This window comes from Protopterus annectens, chromosome 14.part0, assembly GCF_019279795.1.
Source record: "Protopterus annectens isolate FY-2018-M chromosome 14.part0, PAN1.0, whole genome shotgun sequence".
Taxonomy (NCBI): Eukaryota; Metazoa; Chordata; order Ceratodontiformes; family Protopteridae; genus Protopterus; species Protopterus annectens.
In genome coordinates this window covers 482,131,693-482,158,345 of record NC_056748.1, presented here as the reverse complement: position 1 = coordinate 482,158,345, position 26,653 = coordinate 482,131,693, and the positions used below count along the sequence as shown (strand labels likewise).

The 26,653-nt window shown below is 40.9% G+C and overlaps 1 protein-coding gene across 1 annotated transcript in view; it reads right to left on the bottom strand.

The window, feature by feature from the left end:
* Positions 1-26,653, bottom strand: part of RRP12 (ribosomal RNA processing 12 homolog) — a 1,805,151-nt gene that overhangs the window by 658,508 nt on the left and 1,119,990 nt on the right. The window contains exon 23 of the mRNA XM_044056239.1: positions 3,332-3,490. Coding sequence (XP_043912174.1) covers positions 3,332-3,490 — 159 coding nt within the window. The remainder of the gene's footprint in view (positions 1-3,331; positions 3,491-26,653) is intronic.

The window sequence follows — 26,653 nt, the reverse complement described above, 5'->3', positions numbered from 1 at the left end:
TGGGCTAATATATGCCTTCGGGCAGATAGCCCAGTACCAGCCTATGAACCTATAAGATCTGAACAAGTGTTATACAGGATACTTCCTTTTCTCTGTAATGGCAGAATTAAGACAAACTGCTCTGTTTTCTGTCGTTTCTGGACTTTTTACTGACTTCTGACTATTTGTACTTCTGAGTATCTTGACTGAACTGTCGTACTCAATCATTTCCAAACTGAACTGAAATAACTTCTGAATACAAAGTAACACTCATAATAGTCAAACCCAATGAATTTCCTACAAGTTCTACACACCTCTTTAACCATGGTTCCCAAGCCTTACACCATTTAAAGCAATGTTTTGGTACCAAATGTTCTGTACACTCTTAGCACATCTTATCCTTATCAGTGCTTTAGCTTGAAGGTTATTTCACTGAGCTCATTTGCATCCTTCACTAAAACATTGCTTTCTACTGAAACTGTATGCAACATGTGAAATATAAAATGAAGACATAGGCCTGCTTTACTATGGCTGCATTTCTAGACCTATGAAAAGAGAATACAGTATTTATGTAGGATTTATTCTGAAAAATTAAATTAATATTAAGCCTATTCTTCCAAATCCCTCTTATCAAGGCTATACTTATGGGGAATCTGCACCCGCCCACATTCACATTTTCCATTTCTGGATGACAGGTACCTTCAATAACACAAGGTAAGGGAAAAAGGTAAAGTCCCTAATGGAGTACTTACCTGCCCTAGGCTCAGTGAACCATACAAGATGTATAACCTTCAGACTGAATTCAAAACATTGTGTTCAGACTGGTGGCAAAGAAGTTCTGAGGGATATACTGTTGCATGTCATCTATGTAATTTGCACAGTTAGCACAGGATATACGTCTGACGTATAGTGCACAAAAGGACCCAGGCTTTAGTATGGTAGCTGGAACTACAGCTACCCTCAGCAAGATATCCTTATAGTAAAGAATACTGCAACAGTGACAAAGGAAGGATCAATCACAATGTTTCTCTGCACAGAAATATTTATGAGCATGCAAATTAAAAAAAAAAAAAATCAAAATTATCTGAAAATGAAAACAAATGTTTGAATTAAGATAAAGTATGATTCATGTATCTGCTACCATTAGAAAAATTGGGATCAAATATGCATAATAATAAAAAAAAAGAAAAAGTATGCGTTTGTATTCTCAACCTATCACCTCATGAATGTCATAGGAAGTTACTAGGCTATTGGCCCTGAGGCTCTTATAAGCCTACCGAAGAGTTTAGCCCATGTTTAGACAAGCCAGTACCCAAAGCCTCTGTCCACCAGGGAAACAGGTGGATTCCCAGGGGTGTATTTTCTGTTTCCCATCCAGTTATCCAGGTTGTGCTTGAAAAGGTTTAATAAGGTACTCTGCTTGACATGGAGAGGGAGTCTATTTCACAGATGGGGGAGTCTCTGGGACACAAATCTGTCCTGCCAACAAGTCCTATTGATGTCCCAGACCAGGTTGGGGTTGCGCTTGTATGTTAATCGAATGGAACTTGACTTGCGGATATGCAGCAGTCCCATCAACGTGGTGTCTGAGATCGCTTTCTATGCCAGACAGAAGTCATCTCTGAGGAGTCTGAGGAGAGGGACAGGGCTTTTAGCTTATCTGTGTAGGGTAGACGTTTGAGGCCCTGGATTCTTCTGGTGAGGAACTTCTGTGGTTCTCTCCAGCTGCTGCATGTGCTTTGCAAAGGAACATGCCAAAGGGGGCATTGTACTCAATAATTGGCCTTATAAGGGAAGAATACAGAGATGTTATAACCTCCTTGTCCATGGATGCGATACCCTTACTTATGAGGTGGGCCACATAGAAAGCTTCCATACAAGGAAGCAATATGGTGGTCAAAAGTCAGGTTGCTATCAACCTGGGTGCCCAAATCCCTCACAACTGATTGTGTACTAAGGATGTTATTAATATGATTATATGTGGGGACGTCACTCTCCACAAAGGGGATGATGCATTTTTTTGACATTCAGCTTGAGGCCATGTTTCTGGCACCAGTCATTTGTTTGGGTGAGACCCTCTTGGAGGACGTCCACATCACTTGGGGAATTGATGACCACACTCAGCTTGCAGTCATCTGCAAACTTGGTCAACCACAGCCCACTGGTTTTGGCCTGCACCTCAGAGAAGTATATCCCGAATAACAGAGGCCCCCAGACCGATCCCTGGGGTACACCACTCGTTATGGGTTTACTGCTTGAGGCGGCTTCCCCTATTTTGATTAGGTGGGTTCCATCAGTGAGTCAGTTTGCTACCCATCTGATAACACAGGGATTGATGCCTAGTTGAGAGAGTTTATCTATTATGCCCGAGTGGAGAATAGTGTCAAAGGCTTTGGCCAGGTCAGGGTAGGCTTTGGTGACGGTCTCAAAGTTGCCAGATTTAACAGACATGACCACCCTTGACAAAGCCAAACTGTGTGGGGTCGAGTGTTTGGAGGTTGCCAATACCCCCTGTTAATGAGGCCCATGATAATCCAATTCCATGGCCTTGCAGATCAGGCTAGTTAGGCTGATGGGTCTATAATTTCCTGGATCGGTGGACACTCCACCTTTGTGTAAAGGGATGATAGTGGCTGTCCTCCACTCAGCTGGGACAAAGCTGGTACACCCAGGCTTAGGTTGAATAGGGTGCCTACTGGTGCTACAAAATTCATGCCGGAGTTCATGTAGGATGCAGCCTGGGATGTTATCAGGTCTCATGAAAGCTGTATTTTTTGCCTTTGAGAAGGCAGTGATGACCTGTTCCCTAGAGATAAGGGGAGGGGGGCAGTTATGGGGATGTCCTGATTTACTGATGGGCGGGACAGAGGGGTGAAGTTTTCACTGAATCCATCAGCCAGTAGGTTGGCTATATCTGCAGCATTTGCGTATGCGATGTCTTTGACCACTGGTTCTGAACAGATCTCAATGCTTCCTTTGAGATCGTTAGGCTCAAAAACAACTACATTTAGTCTTTAGTTGAATTTCCCACTCAAAAGTACTGTGCATCAGTCGGACAAGGAAACGTCAAGCCCACTTGTGATCACCAAGAGTGCACAGCAAATTTAGGAAATACCACAGCATTACAAACTGCTCCTACTTCTACAATAAAACTACATTTTTCAGACATGAATAAGAATGAATGCAATTCCTTATTGTTATATACTTTTGCAAGACATCAACTACTTCAAAACTATATAGGAAAGCAGAAATAGTAGGCTACAGCAGTATCAATTGATTACACATTCAAACAGGAGTCTATATGCCTCTCTCTCCACAACATCACAACAGCTGGCTTATATGAGTACTTTACCCTTTTGGCAGGAGAAGAGGCACTCTTGAGGGACTCCAGCAAAGTCATTTTCAGCTCCTCTACAGTCTTATGCACAAACTGTTTGCATGACTCCCGTTCTCCACCACAGACTTCCTCCAATACTCTGTAAGCCTTCTTTTGAATACTGCGTGTTTTACTCTAAATTAAAACAAGACATCGTCAATACTAGTCTCTTGGTTCTATGAAGACATACAGCACTTTTTAATTACAAAATAAGAGCACCATATGCACGACTCACAATACTGCAATCTACTGTAACAGAAACTGAAAATAGTAGAGATTTTGTAAATAGGCACACAATATAATACCATAACTTCAAAATATTCTTAACCAATGTATATTTGAGGAAACTATCAACAGGGTGTCCCCCATTTCAAAATTCAATAGTGTTAAGGTCTGTCCTTTCCTTTAGCCACACTGTTAATATTACATGTTTGACTAACACACTGGGTGCTGAAAGGACAAGGCAATGAATGAGCCATCTGGGTGCTAGAAGGGGAACCACTGGGCCAGTCGTACAGATGAAAAAATAAAATAAAAAAAAAATGGAATGACAGTGAACAAGTAAGAAAAGCTAACTGCATATGGGGCACACCTATTTCTTTTTAAACAGGACAGAGGTGTTGCCACAGCTTGTTACCAAGCCTGTGAAAATAAAGCTTTTGAGAAAGGTATGTAACAGTCTGAAGGAAACCGTCTCAATTCCACTTTTCAAAGGCAGATCCACAACTAAAGGAGACACTCTTTAGTCAAGACCTCAACTGATAACACTTAACAGGAAATACAACATAAAACAATAAAACAAAAAACACACTACTCTTTACACTACGTAACAGAACTGTTATAAAAAGTTATAAAAAATCCATTCTTGTTATCCTATTTAATGAAATTAACTGAGATAGAGAAAATACAGTTGTCTAAAATCTTGCCATAACAGTAGATGCACCTCTTTTCACTGTTGCAGTATTCTTTACAAAATGGACCCCTGCCTAGGGCAGCCTGACATCCAGCCAGTATACCAAAGCCTTTAGGTTGTAATGCGTATGCCATACGTCACAGGAATGCTCCCTGTGCATGGCATAGGGCATAAAGGTGACATCAGAATGTACCATAATCAGAAGTGTAGTCTTAGGATACCAGGTAACAGGTACATCCAAGAAGGAAAAAGGACAAGGAGAGGAGAGAGAAAGTGAATACTGTAGCAGTGAAAAGGACATCTACTGTTATGGTAAGATTTTACATAACTGTGCTATGTTCTTCCATAACACTGTTGCAGTATTCTTAACCATAGGGAGAGTTCAATAGCTCAGGAAGACAGGGAAGAGAAAGGGCCAGCACAGCCCTCTAAGAAGCCATGAAGAATGGCCCTGCTAAGACCAGCTCTGGTCCTAGAAATCATATCCAACTTATAGTGCTTGGTAAAGGTATGCACACACATCCAGGTAGCTGCCTCAAGAATAGAATTAGTATCCAAACCCTTGAAAAAACCACCAGAAGAAGCCACAGCCCTAGTAGAAAGAGCCTTAATAGAAGATGGAACAGTCTTCCCATGAAAAGAATAGCAAAATGAAATGGCTTTATATATAACCAAAAACACAAACCAACAAAAAAAGGCAAAGCAAGAGAGACAAAGAGAAAAAAAAAACGTTTGTTTTTTAAATTTCAGTTTTTTATTTTTCTTTCAAACTGCTGGTGGACCTTGGTTAAAAAAGTTTTTTTTTACACATTTGGGTCGGATGGTAACTGGATTCATTGCTTTGCCTTTTGCACCTTGGTTGTGTTTTTAGATATAACACAACCTAAAAATGTAGGTTGAAAAGAAACAAAGATGTTCAGATATACAAAAAGCTTTAATCTTATCCAAATAATATTTGAATTGTCTATGCAAATCCAAGGTGTGAAAAACCTTCTCACTAGCAGATTGTTGAGAAGGGTAAAAATGGGCAAATGAATAGACTGACTGACAACTCATTAACCAACTTGGACATAAAAAGAAGGGATTAGTATGAAGGGACACCCTGTCCCTATGAAGGACTAAAAAAGGAGTAACGGCCATAAGGGCTTGCAACTCAGGCACCCATTGACAAGCAGAGGCAGCGGATAGGTGGGCCTTAACAGAAGAATATGCCATCCCAGTGCATTGAGCAATTCACACAAACACAGAAACAAAGGACAGCCACAGTAAGTGGATCCAGATTACGAGAAAGACACCAAGCAAAATTTCTTCCACTTGGACAAATAAGATTTTCTTGTAGTGGGTTTCCTGGCCTCCTGCGGGACCCAAAGCATGTCCTCAGAAAAAAGGTGTCTAAAGGGCATCAAACCCTAATCACTCATGTCAGCTGAAGAGTGGACAGGTGGGAATGGATGACAAACCCCTTATCTTGGGTGCGTAGGTCCACCCTATGAGGTAACTTGTGATGACTGCCCTTGGCTAGATGCGGAAGAGGGAACCAGTGCTGTCTGGGCTGACAGTGTGTCACCAGCAAGACTTTGGGAGCATCCTGTTTCATCTTGAACAGGGCCTTCAGAATGAGATGATGTGGAGGAAAGGCATAAAGAAACATCCCCTACCAAAAAAAAAAAAAGAGGGCGTCCACCTTCCAGGCCAGAGGACATGGGACTCTGGTGCAAATTACAGGAAGTTGTCTATTCAGAGGGGAGGCAAATAGATCTCCTAATAGATAGATCAATCTAATAGACAGATCTAGAGGAGTACCACACTGGTGGGCAATGTCCAGAAACATCTCTGTGAAGCATCCACTCATGGGATTATGTTATGGAACTGCTCAGAGAGTCTGCCACTATGTTCTGATCCAAGGGAATGTAAACTGCCTGAAGGGTCACTCGATACTGGATAAGTAGATCTTAAACCTGAAGGACTAATCCCTTGCTGGTTGACATACCACATCACTGTGGTACTGTCTGTGATAATCTTGAGGGGGCCTTGGAAGGAAAGGAGAATGAAAATCCTGAAGAGCCAGAGCAGTGCTTATCTCAGATACTGATGTGGTCTTTTTTTAGAGACACCAAAGACCCTACACTTTCAGAGGATCAAAGGAGACCCCCCCCCCCCCACATCCAACACATCACGGAAGAGTTCTTGAGATGGTACAGAAAGTTGAAAAGGAAGCCCTAGGTTGAGACACAAATGATGAATCCACCACCACTGAAGCTCCAGTTTGAGGCATAGGAGGGACTAAAAAATCTAATGAATGGAATTGCTGAAGTCACACTAACTTTAGAAACCCCTGCAGCTTTCTCAAGTGGAGTTTGGCCAGAGGAAGCATAGAAATGGTGTAAGCCATGTAACCCAGAGGAAAAAGGGAAGGAACGAAAGCAACCAGAGTTAAAGCCTTGGAAGGAAGCAAGGATGCCAGCATTGGAACAGTCTGGAGCCTACACCCCAGAAAAGCATGATCCTGAAAAAAAGTCAGGAATGACTTTTGGGAATTCACAGTAAACCTCAGGCTTTGCAGGACAGAAATATCAAAATGAAGATGAAGTAAAATCTCTGGAGAGGAGACCTGAATGAGCAGATTGACCAGGTAAGGAAATATCTATATCCCTCTCAACAGAAAGCAATCACAGGAGCAAGGCATTTGAAGACCCTTGGGGCAGGAGAGAGGCCAACGGGCAAAGCAGTGAACTGAAGATGCCATGAAGCAACACAGAAATGTAAACTTTCTGAAAAGGGGGCGAATAGGAATGTGTAGATAAACATCCTTGAGATTCAGGGAAACTAGAAAAGCCTGAGGAAGTAGCAGAGGAAACAAGGTTTGAAGGGATAGCATCTGAAAGGAATGGATCTTCAAAAAGGTGTTTAGCTGAGAAAGATCCAGAATGGGTCTCCAGATGCCTTCTTTCCTGGGGACTAAGAACATTCTGGAGCAAAACCCCTTTCCCACTCTGAGGGGTTGGAACTTCTCGAATTGTTTCTTGAGCCAACAGGCCCTGAAGCAACTCTGAAAAAAGGGCAATTGTTCCTGAGGAGGCTGAGGAATCCCCAAAAAGGGGCAAAAGCCAAAATGATTTCCAAACATTGTAATAACCTTGGCGAATTATGGAAAGAACCCAGGAGTCTTGGGTGACCTTTACCGAACAGGAAAGGACAAGAAAAGACAGAGAAAGAAGAATGCTTCTGAAGAACAGGATAGTCAGACAGCAGTTGGTCTGTCAGGAAAAGGAGGCTTCTGAGTAGGAGGAGTTTGGATAGCAAGGGGAGCCCTTTTACCACACTTTTCAACCTGGGGGAGGGGGAAACTGTCTACGGACAAAGTCAGGCTTGTCAAGATAATTCCTCTGAACCTTAGGAACAGGTGAAACAAAACAATATACTTCAACTCCTGTAAGTCCTTACCCTTTTCCCGCAGGGACTTGAACTCCATGTCAGCAGCACCAAACAAGTGCTTATTCTCCAGAGCAGCATCCATAAATTTAGCATCAGGCAAAGGATGTAGTCTGAGCAAGGAATACCTCCTCAAACAGATCCAAAAGCAGCATCCCTAGACGAAGCATCAGCTGCATCACAGCTGCATTTAATGGAATGGTAAGCAACTTGGGAGGACGTCCCTAACAAGGCAAGAGCAGAGGCCTTCCCTTCAGAATCAGGAAGGTCTGAAATGGATTGACAGGCTGTGATATGAATGTGATACAAAAGGTACACCTTGAGTATAAGTGAATTGACTGCTGACTTGGTATGGTACAACTAATGCAGTAAAGGGTTAACATTCTTTAGGCTGTATTTTCCTCTAATTTTGTTCGATATAACTAGGGGAATGAGGCTACTTTATGATTTCCTTGCTCAGACTTCATCCTTTGTTTTTGAGACTACTTTATGACTTGTTTTTCACATTCTTTCTTGTTTTTGCACAAGCTCCGTCACCCTGAGACCTGGCAGATGACTTGTTTTGCACATTTCTTGATGTTTTCTGGTAACCACAGGAACTAGCAGGATTACCTGGAGCATTCCCTGGCATCCGGTCAACGCCTATGTTTTGTTTCAACATAATCTTTGCTAATCCTGTGTGTCAACACTCAGTTTTTAAAAGATGAGAATTTCTGCTCAGTCAGACAGAAGCCTCACCTGTGGAGTGGATGCACTGCCCAGGAATGTTCCTGATAAAGACTCCTGCCTGGCTGAAAGGGGCTTCCCCAGTCGAAGTGTTGGCAAGGATGAAGCTTTTAACTTTACTGGTGATGTAGTAATTCTGTTATTTCTTGATATACTATGATGAATTGCTTTACTTAAGTTATCCTGTGTTGTTTTATATCTATTGTCTAATTTTACTGCAATAAAGTGACTACTGCTTGACTTCTTTGTCTTGATCATTTCTGATCCTGTTAAAATTAAACTCATTAGGCAACACATTTTCTTGGCATAATTGACAGGATCCAAAATATTTAAGAAAAAGAATAAAGATATTGCTGCTGCAAATGTTGAAATTCCAGGATGGGATGCTGCTCTCTATAGGGTGCTGGCCACGGAGTGGTCTTACGGTACAGGTTTGAGTGAAAATTGGAATACGTGTTTAAAAGATGCAGAACCTTAGTCTGTATTAACATGCCTGCAAAAGGTTCCAGTAGGGAAAGGGAAATAATTGGTATGCAGGTTGGATTTTGTTAGCCGCTTACAGAAAACATCAGAAAAGGTCATCTTAAGTAAATCAAACTGTATAACTAGAAAAACAGACATGTGAATTGCAAAATCAGATTGTAATGCTACGGTGTCAAAATCGAATGTTAACAGATAAAGTGGACATGTACCAAATGTGGCTGAAAAAGCTGCAGTACATGTAGTGCAGTACAAATTTTGAAAAAGGGCTAAAATTAATAAAATGTAATTACAAATGAGTATCAGTAAAGGAGTAGTAGATTGGGACCCCAATTATTGGAATGGGGACATTTGGTTTTCTTCAGATCTTTCTGATCATTCTGATGAAAATTAAAATGCTTCTGAAAATTACACAGCTAAACCAGTACTAGAGATAATTGCAGTCCACACCTAATAACCCCTAATGGTGAGTTGTTAAATGCATTGGAAGATTTTACTCAGCAAGAAATAGTTGACATATATGACAGATTCAAACAAAAACCGGGAGAAACTGATAGCATGGGTGGTTAGGTTATATAAAACAGGGACTGCCAGTATTTAACCTGGATGCACATGACTCTCAGAAGTTTTGTCTTACAAGTTCTGACACAATGACACAGGATCATTTTAGAAGTAATGCTAACCCGAATGACTACATTGTTGCAGCTTGTAGTGGAAGGGTGCAATGCAAAATACCCCACAGGCGTTGACTGGCCTCCTAATGATAAACCTGGGTACACTTTCAGGAATACAATTCAGCGTATCAAGGAAGAGGGAATGAAAACTGCTATTTTTATGGGACTTCTAGATGCATTAATGGAATGTGCATTGTCTGTATCTACAAGAAATAAAATCAGACTAGCCTCTCCAGCTTACAAACATGTAATGATGACACTATTAATCAAACAGGTAATCCCTCTTTCAGATGTCGAAGCCATTAGGCAGTTAGGAGAATTGGGAGACTGGGGACCAAAGAATAACAAGGGAGATGGGAAAGAAAACAAGCAAGATGATCGAGAAAAGGAGCCTCAAATCAAGGAAAGATATGTTTACTGCCCTACTTCGGGATGGAGTGAGTAGGGATAAAATCGATGGGACAGATACTCAGAGTATGCGGAATCTCTATAAAAAGAGAGGATTAAATAAAAAGAATGACGGGAACAAGAACGTTGGCAAACAAGAAGTTTAACCGTCAGGAAAGGAAAAGGGGGAATCAGTTAGGGACTCAAGTGATTCAGTTGAGCCAACAGCCCCACCACTCCAGCCTCAGTTGTATCCTGATTTGCCAATGGGCAACTGACCTTAAATTTGGTTAGGAGATTGGCCAAGCTCCATTGGGGGATGGGCTCATAATGATGCATGACCTTATGTAGATCTTGTAATTCACTGGTGTAATAAAAATGAGCAGAGATTCCGAGGCCTGGTTGATACCAAAGCATAGGCCTCCAATTTATGGAAACCCAAACTTGTTTAAAGGAAAACATGTCACTACTACAGTATTAAGAAAAAAGACTGAAGCTATTAGTCTTACTGAGAGGTAGCGTTGTCGCCTCACAGTAACACGTTGTCCTGTTCGATTCTCAGCTAGAGTCTTCTGTGTGGAGACATCCGTGAATGGGCGTACCTTCGTTGAAGGTTGTGCATCAGGGCTGGCAACTCGGCATGTAAAAATCTACTGCCAATCATTAGCGGACCAGAGTTCCACTGTGGCGACCTCTAACCAGGAAAGACATAACTGAAGCTGTTAAAACACTACTAGAAATGAAAATAGGGAGTTACCTAAAAAGAAATATCCTGTTTTGATTGTACCTATTCAAGAATATATAATCAGAATTGACATACTGAAAGGGTTGACTTTGAATATTGCAGATGGCCAGTATCGATATAGCACAAAACCGTACATTTCAGCTATGTCGGTTATGGTGGGACATGTTAAAATGTTACCGGAAGAACTACCTTTGGCTGCCAAGGTAGTGAGCATGTAACAGTATCGCATTCCCAGAGGGCATAATGAGATAGGCGAGACTATTCAAGATTTACTGAATGCAGGTGTTTTAAAAACAGCCACTGCTGCATGGAACAATCCAGTATGGCACATAAAGAAAAGTGATAGTTCATGGAGAATGACAGTAGATTATCAGGAATTGAATAAACATACTCCTCTAATGGTTGCAGTTCCAGACACTATCAGATTGATTGAAAATATACAAAAACATGAGGGAACTTGTTATGCTTAATTGACTTGGCAAATGCCTTTTTCACCACACCAATATCTGAGAAGAATTATGATCAGTTTGCATTTACTTGGCAAGGTAGGCAGTATACTTTTACAAGATTACCTTGGGGTTACCTACAAAGCCCAATCATATGTCACAGGGTAGTGGCTGAACATCTTTATGAAATGCAAGTTTCAAAGGATACACAAACATCTCATTACATAGGTGACATTCTGATTCAGGGATCACATGAAAAAACAGTGCAGGAACAATTGTAAAAAGTAACTGAACACATGACATTGAAGGGCGGGGAAATAATGCCATTAAAATCCAAGGACCAGCAAACTGTCAAGCTTCTGGGTATCCAATGGCATCATAGGTAGAGAGAGATTTTACCAAGAGCTAGGCAAAAGATTTTAGAATTCCCAACTCCTCAAAATAAAAGAGAGGCACAATTCCTTGGATTGTTTAGATTTTGGAGGCAACATATCCCTCATTTGAGTCAAATACTTTCTCCTTTGTACAAAGTAACAAGGAAAGAGTATGAATTTACCTGGCGAGATGAACAGCAGCAGGTATTTGAAAGTGCTAAGCAAACTAATCAACGGGCTCTTGATTTATGGACCATGCAAAAATGTATAACAAACGGCTGGAAGATGTATCAGAAAAGCCATATGTTTTATTAAAGATGAGCGCATTCATCCCTTACTGATAACTTCAGACCATCAGATAACATAAAACAAAATTAACTGACTTAAGTCACATGATGCTAATTACAAATGAATCAATAAAACAATTAAGCTTGTAAAAGTTTAAAGAAATAAGATAATTGTTCATTAGGGACAATAGAAAGAAGGCGTACTATAACCTCTCCTTCAATATTACTTTTACTTCAGACAGTGAGCTAATAAAGGAGTTAATTTTTAAAAACTGGAATATTACCAAGGAAGATTGTTCTATTACAGACAAGGTGAGTGATAGGCCCTGTATCACTTACAGGAAATGTCCTAATTTAAAAAACATATTGGAAAGCACAACAAAAGTTTCCAACATTAACGCCTGTATGAGTAAGTGTGAGAATTATTCTCTGTAAATATTCTTGCTGGTGATATGGTTATTAATGGACAATGGTTTAGGATGAATGGGAGGTATAACTGTAAAACTAGTGGTGTTATTTATGTAGCTCTTTGCCAATTATGTCAGAAAAACTGAAAGAAAGCTTAGACATTGCATGTATGAGCACCTTTACGAGATTCAAAAGAAAAAAAATCACTCATGCCTTATGCAAATGTATCGAGTTCCCAGGACATAATTTTAAGTTTACCATTACCGAAAAGGTGGATCAGAATGCAAGTGGTGGACCATGGGTTTATATATGGAGAGACATGAACCTTTTTGGATTTTATATCTAAATGCAACAGCATGGCCAGGCTTAAATGAGTTGGCAACTCTTGAATGCTTATTAAAATTAAAAGCCTTAGTGAGATAAATATAAAATGGGAGGTGTCTTAATGTAACATTTCATGCTTACACTCATTTTAGGTATGTTAGAGTTTTGGTGCGAATAACTCTTATCCTAGTTCTTTAAACTTTTACATGCTTGTTTCATTGATTCATTTGTAATTAGCATCATGTGAGGTTTCTTATTTAAGTCTCAAATTATTAGTAAGGGACGAAAGCGCTCATCTTTAATAAACATGTGGCTTTTCCGATACAGCTTCCAGATGTTTGGTTTTTGGTTTATAGTTTGTCATTTTGGTTTTCCAAGCAGAAAGGTGAAGTAGAGTTGCATGTGTCAGTACATGATCAATACAACTGGAGCTTATGGCAAAAACAAGGTGCCAAGTGAGTGCCTTTGGGATTTTGGACTAGAAAATTACCTGAAGCTGGGAGTAGGTATATTCCCTTTGAAAAACTACTACCTTGTTACCGGATGGTCTTGTAGATACGGAAACAAATGACTGTAGGACATACTACAGCTTTGAGTCCTGAAATTCCCATTATGCAATGGGAGTTTGCCCAAAATGCACAGAATAGGACACACACGTAGCCAGTGTAATTAAATGGAAATGGTACATTCAGGATCAGGCTAAAGCAGGTGCAGGAGGGGTGCCTATGTTACATGAGAAAATAGCTCATATACCTGTGACTGATAAATCACAATCAATTGTCACCTGGAACAACTTCAGTGGTTGAATCTCCAGTTAAGTGGGGAGAACCTTATGCTGAATTATCACTGCAGCTAAAGGAACATGCCTGGTTTACTGATGGATTAGCAAAATATGCAGGAAACAAAAGGTGTTCGAAAGCTGTGTCTTACAATCCTACAACTAAAACATTAACCACCAAAGATGATGGTAAGAGTAGCCAAATATGCTGAACTACATGCAGTGTTTCAAGCTTTAAGACAGGAAACACCAGGAAAATGTCATTTACACCAATTCCTGGTCTGTAGCAAATGGTTTAGCTATATGCTTGCCTACAACTGGAATACACATTCAAAAGAGGTGTGGAGAAAGGAATTATGGAAGCAAATGTGGGAAATGTTATCTCAGAGCACCGTTACTGTGCATCATGTAGATGCTCAGTGCACAACTGATTCTCTAGAACCATAGTTTCATTCTATTACAGACGAGCAAACTAAAATTGCTGTGGCAGAGGTTGACAAGGATACCGACAAGAATACATCACATCAGTCTGGCATGGCAAAGTGGGCTCATCAGAAGTGTGGACATTTGGGAGAAAAGGCCACTTACAGAAGGGCACAAACAAGAGTATTCTGATTTCTATGGATGTAATTAAGACGGTTAATCTTACAGTGCCCTCTATGGCAACATACGGAGCACAGACCAACCACCACACATTGTACAGGGGCACTTAGGCAGAGGCAAACTACCTGGGGAAATATGGCAGCTTAATTACATAGGACTATTACCCTTTAGTTAAGGATGTCGATATGTATTAACATATCCATACAAAAGAGCTATGCAGGAAAACAATTGACTTGATCATTTTGTACTATGGCATTCCTCTCCATATACAAACTGAAAATGGCTTACATTTTAAGGGAAAAATGCTACAGGATTATAGCAAACAGCACAACATTGAATGGGTGTGTCACACCCTTGTTACCCCGCAAGCAGCAGGTTTGAATGAGCAAATGAATGGATTGTTAAAAGAGCAATTAAGAAAGTTGGGACATGGTTCCATACAAAACTGGAGAGAATTTGAACATGGCTCTGCAAATTTTAAACAGACCAAATGGAGAAACTGAGTCTTCTAACGAGAAGTTGACCCCATCATTGCAGATCACACCTTATGTAGCTTCAAATACCATTATGTACTGGGAAATGAAAGAGGGTGCTCTGGCTCCATTTAGAGCAACTCCAGAAGCAGCAGGTTTAGATTTGCATGCCTTACAAATGTATAGGTTAAAACCCAGAGACATTCAACTGATTGAAACAGGAGTGCGAGTTCAAATACCTCCTGAACATTGTGGTTTGACAGCACCCCAATCGATTAGCTTTAAAAGGTATACAGATTACGAGAGGTGTCACTGATGCTGATTACCAAGGTGAAAAAGTGATATTAATAAACAGTGGCACTTCAGACTTGCAAATACAAAAGGGGAACAGAGTGGCTCAACTTCTCATAACACCAGTGTATGACAGGTCTGTGGTAAAAGGAACAGCCCCCACCACCGTGACAGAGGAGATAAGGGATTTGGATCCACAAACAGTGCAAAATTTTGGATCCAATCACCAAATAAATTACCTGAGCTAGCTGAAGTGGTTGCTACAAGAAAAGATAACACAATTCAAGTAATGAGCCCAGGACAGGAAAAATGGGAATATGTACCTGCAAACAAATGTTAGCTACGAAAATAAATATATTTCCTTTGTAATTTCATTGAAATGCATAGTAATCGTTGTACTATGTGGAGTCCATCTGGTCGAAACTGTAACACCGGGTGTGAAAGTACAGAAACTTAACGCTACAACAATACAGTGGGGATGGAGTAATAGTACAAGAAATAGAACACAGACTTAATTTTACATGTCCAGCTAATGAAGGTTGTGGCATTGCAAATATGACAATTACAGGAAATGTAACTATTTGAAGAGCACGAAAAGGACATGCGCATCTTCAATTATTAAACGAAGGAGAAGTTACGACTGAAGCAACTAACAAAATGGATATAAAATGCTATAATCTTGACATTGATTGTATTAGAAATTATGAAACTAGGTATCGATGTAAAAATAATAAACATTTTTAATTTTACTATGTATCTACAAAATAGAGTTATTTTGCATGAACAGTTCCGAAATTAGTAATAGGAATGCATGGGCTTCAATTATAATTATACTGAACAATAATCCTACAACACATTTTGATCAAGTAGTAAAAATTCCTTCAACATGTAAATATGTAGAGCAAAAATATCAATTCAATGTATTGCATTTTAAGATTACTTTCCTGAGCACTGAAATGTATAGAAGACAAGCTTGGTATGACACCTTGTTAGGAGGTGTAGGAACTAGGTTAGGAACCCTCAAATGCAATTGATGCTAAAGTCTTAGCTAATAAATTGAAAACTACTGTTCAGGTTATCTCTGATTGTCCATTTACAGGCTTAGTGGAACCCCACTGTTTGACACACTCAAAACAGTTAACTATGAAAAAGAATTTCTGACAGTTCAATGATTCAGCAATTAGTAATTTAAACTTTGATGCAAATGAAACTCAAGTTTGTAAACTGGAAAAAAATGTACTCTACAGTCTATGTACATGCAGATACAAAGGAATTCTCTTCAAACTAAATTATTAGTTAATAATTTGTTTAGTGACAATTGTTTCACAAGTGGATTCCTAAAAATAACTGGATAAAGTTATCTTCTGATGAAACAAATGTACTGATAAATATTGTATTGGACATATAGTTCATTATAATGTTACTAATACTAGAAATATGCGTGAATTGTTGGTATTACCCTTGGTACTTGGACCTCCTATCTATCCTTTTCAATACTGGCTACCACAAATGGAAAGAAATTATACAGATTTCTCTAACAGAATGCACAAGCTGGAAAGTACAGTTTTGTACCTACCATAAATGTAGATGTCCGATAGGTATGCATCTGCAGTCCTTACATATGGGTTGTCCTGCCTCAGCAAAGTCTGGGTCGCCTGGGATATAAAAGCGTCAGCAGACGCCATCTTCCTCAGTTTTTCTTGCCCCAGATGCCAGTTGCCCTCTAAGTAAGGCTAAATTTGGAGAGATGAAAAAATTCCAAACATGCACATCAATAAAAAAACAAATACACCATAAAAGATAACCCCAGATAGCTAAAATGAGGGATATGTACCAATAGTAAACCACAGAGGGGTAGGAGGGAGGGAAAACCTGACTGCAGATACATACCTATTGGACATCTACATTATTGGTAGGTACAAAACTGTACTATGTCCTTCAAGAATGCATCTGCAGTCCTTACATATGGGTAGAATACCATAGCCAAGCTAGGGGAGGTAGGACCTAAGAAAAGGATGGTGTAGCTAACATGCCCTGCAGGACTGCACTAGCAAAGCCTGCTCTGGATCTGGAATATAAGGGCAAGTTGTAATGCTTGGAAAATGTATGCACAGAGCTCCATGTAGCAGCTTCTAAAATGTCCTTTGTAGCCACCCCTCTTAAGAAGGCTGTGGAGGTGGCTGTTGCTCTGGTGGAATGAGGCCTTATGTTAGCTGGCACAGCTTTTCCATGAAAGGAGTAACAGAACCGAATGCAATTTCCTATCCATTTTGAAATTGTCTGTTTGGAAATTGCTTTTCCCTGTACACCAGCAGCATATGCTACAAAGAGTTGGTCAGTTTTTCTGTAAGTCTTAGTTCTGTCCAAGTAGTAGTGCAACTATCTGTGGATGTCCAAAGTATGCAGAAGTTTCTCTCCTTTATTTTGTGGATTTGGAAAGAAGGTCGGCAGGTGAATAGCTTGGTTCAAAGAGACCCTGGATACCACCTTTGGCATGAAAGAAGGATTGGTTCTCAAAGAGACTCTGTCCTGATGAAAAATGAGAAATGGCTGAACTGCCATGAGGGCCTGTAATTCAGATACTCTTCTTGCTGAGGTTATGGCCAGAAGGAAGGCAGTCTTCCAAGATAGGAATTGTAATTCTGAAGATGCTGCTGGTTCAAAGGGACGGAGAGTTAAATTTTTCCAACATGAAGTTAAGGTCCCATGTAGGCACTGGTGGTTTCCTTGGAGGGTTGATGTTTTTTATCCCTCTTAGAAACTGCCTTAGTAGAGGATGAGAGAATACAGGTGGATCAGTGCTGCTGAAATTGCTGAAGCATGAATCTTGACCCTTTGTGGTGTTCCAGGTACGAAATCTTTTCCATTTTGCTGAATATGCTTTTCTTGTGGAAGGCCGCCGGGCTTCCATGATGATATCCTGTACCCTCTTGAAAAGCTTATCCTGGCGAGGAGTCAGGGTATTTTCCAGGCTATTAGCTGTAGGGTTTTGAGGCTGGAGTGCAGAGTCTTGCAATTGTGTTGTGTCAGTAGAAGTGGCCATTGTGGTAGAGGCCAAGGTTTCGTGCGTGACATGCTCCTTAACAGTGGGTACCAGTGTTGTCTTGGCCAGTCCGGAGCTATCAGAATTACTTTTGGTTGCTCTGTCCTGATCTTCAGTAAGACCTTGGTCATTAATGGCAGCGGTGGGAATGCATATACTGTTAGAGTATTCCAGCTAAAGGAGAGGGCGTCCACTTTCCATGCTTGAGGATGGTATGTCCTTATGCAGAATTTCCTCAGTTGATGGTTGTGGTGGGAGGCAAACAGATCTGTGTCCGGCCTTCCCCATGATTGTGTTATCTGGAGAAAGATATCTGGGTGCAACATCCATTCGTGTGGATCCATGATGTTTCTGCTCAGGCTGTCCGCCAGTACATTGTCTTTGAACTGGGAATGCAGCTCTATATTGAGGTTTAGGAAAGTTCCCAGATTCATTGCCAGCCTGCAAAGAGGGTATGAATGGGTACCTCCTTGCTTGTTTATGTACCACATAACTGTGGTATTGTCTGTCTTTATTAACAGGTGACCCTGGTGTAGGAAGTGCTTGAAGACCTCGATGGAATGTATCACTGCCAGCATTTCCTTTTGGTTGATGTGTAGATGCGATTCTTTTTGTGTCCATTGTCCTTGAATGCATCTGCCCTCCATGTGTGCTCCCCATCCATTGTCTGAGGCGTCCGTTGTAATGGTTTGGCTGGTATGTGGCTTGCTGAAAGGCAGGCCCTTGTTTGACTGGCTTGCTTTTGCCCACCACAGGAATTCCTTTTGAAGGCATGGAATGAGGGGGATCAAAGTTTCTAGGCTGTGACTGTGCTGAGACCACAGACTCCTTAGGTACCATTGTAGTTTCCTCATATGCAGCCTTGCTAGTGGAATCAGAAGAATGCAAGATGCCATGAAACCCAGGGCCTGCAGGATCTTCCTTGCAGTAAGCTGGGTTTGTGTTGTCAGATTTCTGAAGTAATCCAGTAGTTGTGCTTGTTTTTCTTCTGTGAGAAAAGCAATTTGGGTGTTTGTATCCAGTTTTGCACCCAGGAAAATTATTCGTTGGGATGGAACAAGTCTTGATTTCTGAATGTTGACTGTGTATCCCAAGGCCTGTAGTAGTCGGATGGCATAGTTTAAGTGTTTTACCAGTGTTAGCTGGCTGTCTGCTTGTATGAGGCAGTCGTCCAGGTATGGGTATATTTGAATCCCCTGACGTCTGCAATGTGCAATTACTGATGCCAGGCATTTTGTGAATACTCTGGGCGCAGTAGATAAGCCAAAGGCAATGCTGAGAATTGATAATGCTCTGAACCTGCAAGAAATCTGAGGTGTCTTCTGCAACTTTGTCTGATAGGGACATGCAGGTATGCCTCCTTGAGGTCTAGAGTTACCAGCCAGGACCCCTTGCCCAGCATGGGAAGGAGTTGCTGTAAGGTCAGCATTTTGAATTTTGGCACGATGAGGTAAGTATTCAGTGCGGACAAGTCCAGAATAGGCCTCCATTCCTTTTCTTTTCTTGGAACAAGGAATAGTCTGGAATAAAATCCTTGGCCTTGTTCTGTGAGAGGGACTCTTTCTATTGCTTTCATTTGTAGTAGTTTGGAAATTTGCTTGAAAGCCTCTGCCCTTTGGTTTGGTGGCAGGTTTGGCATGCCTTGTCTTTTCGGTAATGTATGAAAATGGAATCTGTATCCTTTGTCTATTATTTGCAGTATCCATTTGTCCTTTGTAATACTGTGCCAATTTTTTGAGAATAAAGATAGCTTTCCGCCCAAAGGTGCTTCTAATTGAGCCCTGGTTGGCGGGGTCAAAGTCAAGTCATTGAGATGGTCCTTGTGTAGTAGTTGTACACCCTGCAGTACCTCTCTGGTTAGGAGGCTGCCACTGACGTCCTCTGTAGGAGCCTCGAGCTTGCCCTCTACCTCTAGCACGCCTGTTTCTGCCTCTTTGTGATCTGTCTGTGTCCGGAGGGACCAATTCTTAGAAGGCCAATTTCTGCTGAATCTTGGAGGTTGGACCTGGAGAAAATCTTTGACTGTTTGTACAGATTTAGCCTTTTCCTCAAATTTCTTTAAGACCTCCTGAGCCGTGGAGCCAAATAACTTTTGCTTTTCCAATGGAGCATCTAGAAGCTTTGCTTTAACATGATCTGGCAGAGATTGTTCCTTCAGCCAAGCATGTCTACGTATGACTGCACCTGTCATTGCTGACCTACATGAAGCTTCCAATGCAACATAACCACACTGCAAGAAATGGTTGCTAACCTGCTGGGAGTTATGTACCAGATCCTGAAGTGCATCTAGGGGTTCAGGTGAAGATAGTTTTATGCAATTCATCTAACAAATACTCTTGGTACTGTATCATATGGAATTGACAATTTAATGCCCTCATAGAAAGAGTGGAAGTAGTATACACTTTTTACCCCATCTCCAGAAGGAAGTGGATTTTTAGAAGTGATGGTTGCAACCCTGGGAAATAGTTTCTGGGTCAGCAGAGTGGCCCTTGTAAAGGAAATGATGCGAGTCCGGGACCCTGTAGTACCTGTCGGGCTTGACAGGAGCCGGAGGAAGGGAGTCAGGGGAAATGCTAGACTCAGAGTACACATCATCAATGACATTTAAAACAGGAGGAATAGCCATAAGGTCTATGCTGAGGTAAATGCAAAAAAGTCCTTAATCTCTTCCTGGAATCAGAGAATTCCTGGCCCTGCCATTTGAAATGTTCTCTCATGGAGTGAAGGGTCTCCCCAAAGGACAACTCTTCAGGAGCGGAGGCCGAGGGAATAGATTCCTCTGCATCAGAATCCTCGTAGGCTGTAAAGGCCTCCTCCTGGTAGTCTGATAGGGCAGAGTCATCTGAGGCCTCATCAGAAGACTGGGGATCTGTGTGCTCAACCCTGGGCCTTTTGTCTAGAGGAGGTTGAGAGCCCCTGTCCGGATGTGGCTGAGAGCCCCTAATTAAGGAAATAAGGTCCTCAGCTAAACTTAAAACCTGTGAACCAGTAGTGGATCCCTGAGGAATAGCCTTGGGAGGGAGAGACTTTGGCTGTTTAGCAGCTTTAGCACATGTAAATGCCTTTATGGACATGGATGCAGGAGGCCTGTCTGCCCCATGTGCTGGAGTAGTTTTATCTAGAGAAATGGTGTCGGATGTTTCCAGAGCACCGGTTTCAGAGGGGAATTCTATGACCGACTCAGAGGTGGCCTCCGGGACCAAAGTTGTCGGTTGTGCGGTTTCGTCGGTCGGAAGCACCAAGGATTCGGTTTCAGCAGAGACCGAGACACTAGGCGTGGTTTGAAACCACGGACCGCCGGTCCTTGTCCTTCCGTTTTTTGGGTAAATGAGTAGTCGGAAGCTCCGACGGCATATTGCAACAGTAACTATCCCGCCTAAGAGTGCGTCTATTGAAGGAAGCACAGGCTGCACAGGCCGAGACGTCATGGTCTGGGCCTAGGCAGGAGGCAGTAAGAGTGGAAATCCTTATGAGGTATTTGTTTCCCACAAGTTAAACAATTATTAACTTTAACCGTTTGATCTGACATCGGCTGAGGCAAGAAAGAGTCCCCAACGGGTACTTAGCTTTTGAAGTCTTCGTAGCTGAAATTACAGGAGCTGGCCGACTGGCACTTGCGAACTGCTTCGCAAGAAAGACTGGGGAAGATGGCGTCGGCTGGGAAGGCGACCTCAGCCGATGCCGGACCCAGACTTTGGAATCCGGCCGACAGAAGGGCTGCCTGAGGCAGGACAACCCATATGTAAGGACTGCAGATGCATCCTTGAAGGACATCATTGCACCAATACTATGAACGAACGAATCTGTGGACAACATTCTCCTATATATGAACCATGTTTTCTTCAGCATTCAATTAACATATGTAAATGGACTATATTGCCTTCCACTTTTGAAATGTTTACTGAAATTGGTTCGCAATTTATATGTTTAATAACTAATCAATCATTGTCACAATCTTGGTCATCCTTTTGTAGGCTGCATAAGTAATATTACACATTTGATTTGGCATAATGAAACTTGTGTATTTACTCCAGAGATTCATACTGGAACATCATTTCTCTGGCTACCAGAAGCTCTGTATTATTCCAACCTCACCCTTTTCACCGAATTCTTTGTATACAGTATTTAATACTCATCAGTTACAAAAACATTTACAGACTGTAAATCACAGCACAACTGCATCATGAAATGGAGTATAATTGGGGGTGAAACTGATTTGTTTAGGAAGAAAGGCTGAATCAGATTACAGCACACAACTGGTGGGATACATTCACCAGATGGTCATCATCAGGGACCAAACTGTTACACTGGATAATACACCCCATAGTAATAACACTAATTTTATTAACTATTTGGAATTGCTATTTAACATATTGTATATACAAAAAGGCTTCCCAAGTTTTATTACTAGTTTCCTATAACTAAGTCAGTAGTCAAAGGACCACATGTGATACGAAAGGTATACACCGAGTGTTAAGTGAACTGACAGCTGACTTGGTATGGTAAATCTAATATAGTAAAGGGTTAATATTATTTGTGCTATATTTTCCTCTATTTTGTGCTATGTAAATATGGGAATGAGGCTTCTATTTTTTCTTGTTTTTCACATTTCTTCTTGTTTTTGAAACTACTTTACGACTTGTTATTCCACATTATTTCTTTTTTTTGCACAAGCTCTGTGACCCTGAGACCTGGCAGATGACTTGTGCACATTTCTTGATGTTTTCAGGTAACCACAGGAACTAGCAGGCTTACTTGAACATTCCTGGGTGTCAGGCCAACGTCTGTGTTTTGTTTCAACATATTCTTTGCTAATCCTGTGTGTGTTAACACACACAGCTTTTAAAAGATGGGACTTGCTCAGTCAGACAGAAGCCTTGCCTGTGTAGTGGATGCCCTGTCTAGGAATTTTCCCAATAGAGACTCCTGCCTGGCTGAAAGGGGGCTTCCCAGTCAAACTGTTGGAAAGGATGAAGCTTTTAACTTAACTGGTGATGTATTAATACAGTTTTTTTTTTACACACTATGATGAATTTTATTTAAGTTATAGTATATTGTTTTATATGCATTGTCTAATTTTGCTGTAATAACGTGACGACTGCCTGATTTGTCTTGAACATTTCTGAAACTGTTAAAATTAAATTAATTAGGCAATACAAGGGCCTGATAGAGAAGAGCCAATGTATACATGGTCATATGTGTCTGATAACTGACAGATCTAAAGGCTAGGCTAGCAGAAGTATACACCGTCTTACCTAGCCTTTCCATGGTTCTGCTGTCCTTATCAGAGGGAAGTAACTTAGCTGAAGACAATTTAGAAGGCTTATAAGAAGCCAAGAAGCCACTGACACCAAATAAGGTGACTGTGCTAGAGCAGGAAGGGAGAAAGAGACCTGATTTCTGAGAAATTTGGTCTCCCCCACCACAAAATTTTCCTTTTCACAAATCCCAAAATGGGAACCTGAAATATCAGGAATATTGATGCTTGGACCAGAGAAATTTCAGGTAGCACTGGACTTTTCTCATGTGGAGTCTTGCAAGAGGTATTCCAAACTATCATAGATACCATCAGACCCAGAAACCGGAGAACTTCCTTAGATGAAGAGATGTCTGGGAGAAACAAAGAAAACAATCATGAGAGAAAGACTCACACTAGACTTCTGTAAACTTTTTGGAATCCTATCCTGTGTAGGAGATCCTTTCCCCAAATGACATTCCTGACATTTTGAAAAAGAGAATGCAAAGATATGCAAGTTGTCTAAATAAGGAAATATGTGAAATCCTTTTAGTCTGCAGAAGGCAATCACAGGAGTTAGACTTTCTGTGAATACTTGCGGAGCAATAGATAGGCCAAAGGGTAATGCACAGAACATACAGTGTGATCCAGACACAAAAAAACTTAAGAATCATCTGAAATTTGGCTCTATGGGAATATGACCTGGATCTGTTAAATCTAAGTTCACCAGAAAACTCAAATGGGGGATAAGGGGTAACAAGTTGTGAAAGAACAGCATTTTGAACATGGATACTGTCACAAAGAACCAAAAAGAAAGATTCAAACTGGTCTCCAAGAATCATATTTCTTTTGCACCAGACACATTCTGGAATTAAACCTTTCCCCTAACTGAGGAGGAGGGGCAGCTTTTATCACCCCCTTTGCAAACACAGGGTGAATGACAGGAGGGAAGAGAGAAGAGACTGGTCTTATGGGTGAGAAGGAAGAGACTCTCTGCTATCTGTAAACATTGATGGATGACACTTGTAACGCGTCTGAAACTATCTGTTGCCAAAAGCCAGAAATGCAGGCTCAGACTTTCTGAAGGATGAAAAAACTGCCAGAGTGGGAGGGGGTTTGGAAATCCTGCAGTCAGAATTATTGGACTGTTTTTTTGTTCTGGGGGTTTCCTGCTTTCTTTCTGAAACTTTCCAGCCACTGCTTTTTAAACATTTGCTTAACCAGCAGTTTGCTAGGACTGCTTATTTTGCTTTTTAAAGAAAGTTGTGTATGGGAGCACTGAATCCCTTGGCAAACTTGGAGAAGAAGGGCTGCAAAGTCTGAGCGATCCCCTGACTCATCCTTTCTCTCACTCCACACTTTTTCATTACCCCTGTAGCAGATCATCCAAAAGCTAGTTGCATATCCAAGGAAGAATTTAAAATTTCATTTCTGACATCAACTAGGATGTTTTTAGAATGCAGCCAGGTACACCTCCAACAAACAGTTCTAATGGTAGCAGCCCTGGAGATGACATCAGCAGAAACATTCACTTTTCAAACAATGGGCTTGGGCAAGTCACCTGAGTCAGAAAACAACAAGTTACACAAAACGGATTACTCTTCACACGAGGAAACAGATGTTAAAACAGTCCTCATACTTTCACAAGAGGCAAGCATAAACCTCAACATATGAGCTTAACTGTTGAAAACTCTAAAGTGTTGCAGAAGAATACACATTTTCCCAAATTTATCAAAAGACAGCCCATCCTTATCTGAAGGTGTGGGATTAGTATTAACCATGTGTTTAAGCTGGAGATTTCACTAAAACAATAACTGCTGAAGTCAGATCTGGGATGGGTGCATGAAAACAAACCCCTGAGGCAGTTTATGAAGTTTATTTTTTTTCAGGAAGCAGGCTGTCAAGGAACTTAAAGGCTGTGACAAAAATGTCCTCCAAAGAAGAAAGAACAGGAGAAAAAGGAGTAGGCCCTGGAAGTTCCAGTTGTAACAAATCACAATACTTTATGAGGGAATTGACAGATGTCAATACTTTACACTGAAACAGATTCATTCTGGAAATATTTTCGGAGAAAGAGAATCATTCAAAAGTAGGAATTGGTAGGGGTTCCATGGTTAAACCAAAAAAGGTGCCAGATTCTCTGGGAGGCCTAGCAGCAACAGTTGGTAAAATAAATAAATTGTAAAAACGTAACTTTTTCTTCCACTAAAGCACAGTAAAAAGCACCTTAAACACTCACCCCAGCCCTAAAAGTAAACTTTTACTACAGAAAAAAAATATCCTAAAACTTCAACAACTTTTACCACAAAAGTAAAAAAAAAAGTTATGCTCCCATTCAAGTGTGCAAATTGAGTCATTAAAAGACTTTCTCCTAGTTTAATTAAATAACTTGTACAGAAAAGAAAGTGGAGGGTATGCCATGCCACCACCCTACACTGCCAGCAATGGAATAGCATTGTATCAATCCAAGTCCACGGAACAGAGCTCTCATTGGCAGCAGGAAAGCTCTAAAGGGCTTGATGCTCAAAAACCTGACTTTTAGCTCAGTTTAAGCGGATAGGTTTTGGGTGCGTAAATGTACACTGAAATCTCTGGAAGTTGGATGGCTGTTCTATCCTTAGCAGAATATAACCCATACAAGTTAAGATACTGCAGCACTGACCCTTATGAAAATCTATGTTTTAACACCTGCAGTTTAAGAAAAAGGGTACTTCAAACTAGCACTTACAGCTTAGAAGAGAGGGTGTATTAAGTAGTAAAAAGCTACATACATTACACTCAACTAACCAAAGCTGCAGAAAAGCTATTTTTAGCACAAATGTTTTACTGAGTCTTGGAGTAGAGTAGAGCAGATTAAGAGTTATATTAGTATGTACAAAAGACTTTAAAGTAAGCAAGACGAGTATGTTAAGAACAGAAGAGGCAGTGAGTACTGATCTGAGTAGAACAGTGATAAGGGAGGAGTAAATGTGCTTAGATTATCAGTGAAAGTAAAAAGGAAGTGAAATGGTGTGGTTTGTAAGGAGGAGGGGCTTATTTTGAACTACAGAGGGGCAGTAGGTATAATGAGTAAAAAATTAACCTTTGATATGGGAGGTGGAGTGGGAATTGGGGTGGAGACATAGCCGACCTTAGACATAGGCCGCCTAGGGCACTGCTCTAGTAGGGGTGCTTTTCCAGTATTTATTTGGTGTAGGGTAGACCAGGATGGGGGCACCAGGTAGTGTGGTGAGGGGCGCCATGGAGCCCTTTTGCCTAGTGCGCCAGTTGACCTAAGGCCGCTCCTGGGTGGAGAGCAAATCAAACAGATTTACAGCAGCTGTTTAGAGTGGGAATTTATCAGTCACACAGCACTAACAAAAAAGGAATAGGCTGAGACCCAGCCACAGAAACAAGTTGCTGCAGACAAAGTATTAAGAGCTAAATAACCACTGGTATCTGTTAACTTGCTTATACAGCTGGAAAGAATATGTGGAGAATCATATCAACTAATTATCCTAGCTCTTCTGCAGCTTTGGTTTTTTTTTTTTTTTGGTTAATTTTACTTAATTTTATGTTTTATATTCTTCTTTTTAGGATATTAAACAGCTTAAATAATTTGAAATCAGCAGGATACTGCAAGGTACATATGACAGTAATCAGCTTACTACATGCAGTTCTCTCTGCCTAAATCTAGAC